The sequence below is a fragment of the Echinops telfairi genome, unplaced genomic scaffold (assembly GCF_000313985.2).
Source record: "Echinops telfairi isolate 266 unplaced genomic scaffold, ASM31398v2 ScPeMD7_7475;HRSCAF=8513, whole genome shotgun sequence".
NCBI classification, from domain to species: Eukaryota; Metazoa; Chordata; class Mammalia; order Afrosoricida; family Tenrecidae; genus Echinops; species Echinops telfairi.
Genome location: NW_022111379.1, coordinates 2,898,495 through 2,904,882, shown reverse-complemented (window position 1 = coordinate 2,904,882; position 6,388 = coordinate 2,898,495). Strand labels below are relative to the sequence as shown.

The following is a 6,388-nucleotide window of genomic DNA, read 5'->3' as shown; positions in this document are numbered from 1 at the left end:
CGAGCAAAGTTTGGGAGCCTGAATGGCTCTAAGCAGTCAGGAAAATCTCTGCCCAATCACACTAGCCGACCACTAAGTTACCTGGGAGAGTTCCGCGTTACATAAGATGAAGAACACAGAGCGTAAAGATTTCCTATTGATCGCTGTTTCTTGTGATGGACTACACTTTTTGTCTCTTTGCATGTCTACTAATGTTTCTCTTGAAAACTGCACATTTAAAATAATACAATGGAAATTAGATTCTCCCTTTTTTTGGATTTATTGTTGCTGTTGGTTAGAATGTATTTGTTGATTAGTGACTCAACTATTAGACTTATGAAACTTAAGAAAATGTAATGATCGTACATGTTTATCCTGATTTATATGACAACAGCACTGAACAATAATTACAGCTTTGTGTCAGCAGTCATTGGAGGGCAGAAAAGGAAGGTGCGGTCCAAGATGCGGCCGGTGAATGAAACCGGCAAAGAAGGCAGTAGGAGAGGAATAGAAAACACAATGATAAAGTAGGAGAGGAATAGAAAACACAATGATAAAGTAGGAGAGGAATAGAAAACACAATGATAAAGTAGGAGAGGAATAGAAAACACAATGATAAGACCTGTAGAAAACAAACAGGAAAAGGCGAGATTTAAATCCTACATTGTTAGCTGTTACATTAAATGTAAATAGACTAAACACTACAATTAAATGGCAGAGATTGGAAGAATGAATAAAAATACACACCCATCCAGGCGGACGGACAACAGAAAAGTGGATGAAGGGAGACAGTGGTCGGTGTAAGACATGAAAAAAAAATTATAAATTATCAAGGGTTCATGGGGGGCGGGGAGAGGGTGGAGGGACAATGACCTGATGCCAAGGGCTCAAGTAGCAAGAAAATGTTTGGAAAATGATGATGGCAACATATGTACAAATGAGCCTGACTCACGGGATATAGGTATGGACTATAATAAGAGCTGAAGCACCCCCAATAAAACGACTTTTAAAAAGTCATGTCCCCCACAGCATCAACTAATAGTCATGCATTTGCCTCTTGGTTCAGTTTAAATTAATTTTCAAAAACAAGGAAATAATGTTTAGGAGATGTTCTAAATTTACTTTGTTTGGACTCATGCTACCTCACTTCTGGAGAACTAAAAATGCGAGTGCCATCCATTCTGTTGCAATAAAGACCTCTAGTATATTTATTTACTTGAAAAATATATATATACGCATAAGGGATGTACTTTGGATTTAAAGACCTAAATAAGTTGAAGGTGAAATGATAAAAGAGATATACCATGCCAACAACAAAACAAAGAGCTCAAGTGTCTATACTAATATCAGATAAGGTAAACCTTTGGACAAAATATTGCTACCACAAAGGACACTATAAAATGATGAAAGGTCAATCTACCAAGAAAATGGAATGATTATAAACATATGTACCCCCCAAACAGAATGGAATGATTATAAACATATGTACCCCCCAAACAGAACGTCAAAGCTGAGTGTGCCACTGTCAATGAAAGAGCTGGAAGCAGAACTGACAGCCCGTGGGGCAGAGAGTACAGTGGCGGCTCTCTGAGTTCGAGTCCACTCCCCGGGAGTGGTTGGTTTTGCAGCATCTAGAGCAGGAAGAGCAAGGAGTGACTGGTAAGGAGTATAAGGCTTTTTTTTAATTGGTAAAAATATTTTGAAATTAGGTATTGATGATGGCTATATATACTGAAAATCGGTGAGTTGTACAGTTTTTAAAAGAAAATTTTATGGTACTTGAATTGAAATAATTTAAAAAATTAAGTTAGCTGCAAACTTGAAGCCTTCAGAGAAAGAAAATATGTCATTATCTTATCATGAATAATATAATATCATTATAAAATATTATTAAAACCCCAAAGTATTATAAAATAAGACTTTTAAACACGTCTTGGCTCTATGAATCCACTTTCTCTGGTTTGGATACTTGGTAAGCACTTGCTGCTCTGTGGGCGAAAGGCAGGGCCTCTCCTGTAAAGAGCTGTAGCAGTTTAGGAAACTCTCGCAGGGGCAGTTCGGCCTCTTCCTACAGGGCGATAACGACTCAGCATCGGCTTGATGGCAGTGAGCTGCTTTTTCGTTTTGATACTGAGTGAGTCCCTCGGTTGCATAAGCGCTTTGCGACTGCCCACTAACCTAGAATTTGACAGTCTGAACTGACCCAGTGGCACTGTGAACAAGAGTCCCGATGGTAGGCCATAAATTACAGTCCAGAAAATCTGTGGAGCACAGTTCTGCACCGTAACACATGGGATTGCGGCGTTGCCGCTACGGTTTTCTTCTTGAAATGGTCATACTATCCATGTAAAGGTAAGACTTTCAATCCTTGGCACTCGGGTTAGTTTTTTGTGCCAACCTGGCCAATAAAAACAAATGTGGGGTTAACTGAAGGGTGGAGGGATAAATGGCTCAGTGAGCCTCGCCTTTTGAGTTCTCGGGTCTCTTGCTTTGTGATGGTTGGACCAGGGTGCAGCTGCCTTAGCCAGTTCCCTGCTTCAGCTGGCAAGGCTCACTAACTGCAAGATATCCCCAAGGAGAAGCCGCATGAACCTACCCCGATGCAGCCCTGGGTGCAGGAGCACCCGTGTGGAGACCCCTGCCAGCGCTGAGATGCTTACACATTCACTGACTCGGCTTTCCTCCTGCAGTTGGCATCACTATGTGTGTTTTGTGAGATGGAGGAGGACTTTGTGGATTGGTGTTGGACATATAGGTTAATGTTGGACTTGTGGGCTTTGGCAGTACTGGGTTGTTTTCTTGATGTACACTTAACCTTTATATAAAACTCTCTCTTATACATAAGTTTCTGTGGATTTGTTTCTCTAAAGTACCCAGACTAACACCGCATCTACCAGAACTACTTTACAATGTATTATATACCCATCATGGTATCAAGGTACAAGTTGTTCACTCTTGCAAGTCATGAATGAATCTGCTTTAGCAATATGCTGCGACCCCCCAAAATGGAAGTATGTAGTAAGATGTTGAGTTTCCATTAGCTGCACATGGAAGAATGAAGTATGTAATCTTTAAAGACTGCTTAGACACAAGAGGTAAATAGCAACAGTGATAACATTGTTTCACTGATCGGGTACCAAGAAATCTGTATTTCCTACCAAAAAATTCATCAATGTGAAATACATATGGATGGAAAGGGGTAAAGTCCAAATAAAACTATACACATTTTGACTAAACAGCTGTGTTAAAAGACAATTTCTTATCTTGCAATTAAGAACTGATTTCTTTCTGAAAGACACAGGACATTGGGTTAATAGATTTCTTTAGAAGAAAATCTGTTTGGCTATTGAAACATTAAAAGAACAGAACATCTGTTTACAAGTAAAGACAGATTGTATAGAAGAATCAAATATCAAATCAACGATTAGACGAGCATTTAATCTGTTCTATTTAAAATTTCAATAAAAATGAATAAATTACGTTCTTGAAATTATAACTCAGCAACAAATACTTAACACCAATAACACTTCACACTAAAATGCTTTTAGAGTATAAAGAAAGTAATTATTAATATATTTTAATTCTACTTGAGATCTACAGCAAAACTAGATTTTATAGCGCTTTACTCGAAAAACTGTTTTGAAAAGATTGTACAGCAGAAACTCACCATCCATGAATTCTGTACATATTGAAATCCTGTTTTCTACGAAAAAAGCACCATAAAAACCTATGATATATGATGAATCGCACTGCAACAGAAACAAGACAAAAGTGGTTTAAAAACCTGCATGTCAATACAATAAGCATGCTTTGTAGGTAGAAATAACTGAGTAAATAAAAATTACCTTATAAAGAATTTCCAATTCAGACATAATTTGCTTCTGAAGTTCCAGTGTAATATCTAGTAGTATGACCTAGATATGGAAAGGTATCAATATTCAGACATTTATTCTCCTTCAATGAAATACAGTTATAATTACTATGAAATATAAAAACTATTTTTAAAAGGTTGTTTCCTTTATTTCCACCTCTTTTCTCCCTCCCCCGCCACCCCTGGTCCCCGATACGCTCCCGTAAAGCACCCTGTATACACATCTGTCTCACCCTTTGTATTGGGGGAGATGGTCCAGCAGTGATTGATGGAGCCAGGGAGAAAGCCAGGGCTCAGAGGTCAGCATTAATGGCTTTAAAAGTCAGTTAAGTTATAACATTCTTAATTTATATACCCGATTTTGGCCACATTGGTTATTTTCAGAACAGGACGATAGGAATGACCCTCAAACCATTAAAAAAAAGAACTGTTTGTGATTCAGTGTGGGAAGGACCATGAATAAACAGCTAAAGTGAGATTTTTACTTAGGAGAAAAATGAGAGCGTTTTCTTAATAAATCTTTTTTTTAATATTCTTCCAGTTGGGTAATATTTCTTTACTAATATTGTTATAGAATATTATCGCTCGAAGGAAACGCTAAAGTCATTTAATCTAACATCCTTCTTGTAGAGAAGAATAAAACCAAGGCGCCCTGTGGCCTGTGGTGAGTCCCAGTCTTGTGCCGCTCAGTAAAATGCCAACCACTGGGTCAGACTTGTAGCAAAGGAGTTTATTTATAAACTCACCTACAACAAATTCTCATTCATTTAAAACACTTGTTTTTTAAGAAGTAAATCAATCAAATGGTCAAATTTCATTTGGCACTGTGGCAAAACCAATTCAAAGCACGTTTTTGTTTTCCTCTCAAAAAAATATACTGTAATAAAAAATTTTTAAGGTAGTGATGAGAATTGACAAGTTACCAGGAACATATGTACAAATATGCCTGATACAATTGATGTATGGATTGTATAAGAAAACAAAACAAAAAAATGTTGCCAGGCTTTAGGATTTGTAGCAGAAGCTTCTGACTTGAAAAATGTCTGGATACAGCATTCAACAATGAACTAGCTTTTATATTATAAGAAGAATACATATATACTCATGCTGGAAAAAATAATCAAAAGTTATAAACGGCTCAGATCTAGGAAATAAAAGGATCATTCTCAAACACACATTTTATAGTAGCGACATCCATTGGTGGTATGGGAGGAGGTGAAAAGGAAAAGCAAGGTATAACCAGTTTCTATCCAGGGTTTGCTTTAGGGTTATTATAAAAGCAGGCACTAAACCCGATTGTCAGTGTAATACAAAACTGCCAGAAACACTTACACATCTCTCCCAATCAATAGGCACTTGCTGACAATATTCACTCACGTTTTTTCCCGTAGGAATCCACCCACTGTCCTGTCAATTCTACGCCATAAAATATTACAGCTATTCTGCATAGCACCATGTCAAATACAGGGCATCTCTCACCCTCAGAAACTACGCTACAAGGAATGAAGTTATTATTTACATCAACGCTGAATCCTCAAGTCCGGCCTCACATTATAATTTCCTTGGACACTTAAAAAAATTTTCCCATGCCCAAGCCTAACCCCAGAACAATTAAATCAGAATCTCTGGGGTTGGGCCCATATTTTCAGTATTAAAACATTAAAATAAAAGCAAAACAACATCCCAAGTGATTTCAAATCCATAGCAGGTTTCAGAGCCACTTACTTGTTTCAAAAATGCCCTTTATCCACTGAGTAGTATGACTACGTTGTACATCTAAGCTATCAATCTAGAAATGACATGATTTTACATGGCTAGCCAACATGTTGGAAAATTCCAAACTTGTGGCTGAGAACATATAATTCCCTTGATCATGAACCTAGACCGAGTTCCCACAGCCTAAATCTGTGGTGTAGTTGAATATGGCTCTTTCTAGCCATAAGCCTTTGTAACTTCCACCAAATGAGTGGTTGGGCACATGCCAATAAGGTGTATGGGGCTCTAACATGGGGATTGGTCGATTTTGTCATCCCCCTTGTTATAAAGTAAGTCTCCTCAGAGGCAGGAACTGGGGAAGAGTTTTCATGACCATCAAGAAAGAAAAGCCAGGGCAGAACACGTTATTGGGACCGATATCCATTCACAGAGAAGTGGCAATGGCAGAGGTGGCAGTGGGGCCGAAAATAGGAAAGGAGACTGGCTTGCAGCCCATTGGACCTTTATTGGCATCAAAGGAGCTTTGCAACACTTGCCCAAGCTGGGCAGAGTTCAAGGAACTTTGTGGTTGAGGGGCCAAGGGCCAGAGAGTGACATGCTTGCGGATCTGGCTGAGAAGAGGCACTCCTGACTAGAGAGCTGCTGGTTTTGATCCTGAAATGTAACCTGTTTGTACCCTAATAAACCCTCGTGATCATGAGTATTGCCAGTGAGCTCTGTGTGGGCACTGCGAGCGATTATCAAACCCCGCAGAGAAGTAAAGTGCTGTGGGAGGGACATGTGGTGTCATGTCGGACCTCTGTCTCATATGAACTGGCCTTG

General features: G+C 38.8%; 1 protein-coding gene across 2 annotated transcripts in view; it reads right to left on the bottom strand.

Moving 5' to 3' along the window:
- MAP2K5 (mitogen-activated protein kinase kinase 5) overlaps positions 1-6,388 on the bottom strand; it is a 285,287-nt gene that overhangs the window by 161,369 nt on the left and 117,530 nt on the right. For both annotated transcript variants that reach the window (XM_004711938.3, XM_045285767.1), the window contains exons 10-11: positions 3,825-3,893; positions 3,647-3,728 (exon numbers count right to left, since the gene is read on the bottom strand). In XM_004711938.3, coding sequence (XP_004711995.1) covers positions 3,647-3,728; positions 3,825-3,893 — 151 coding nt within the window. The remainder of the gene's footprint in view (positions 1-3,646; positions 3,729-3,824; positions 3,894-6,388) is intronic.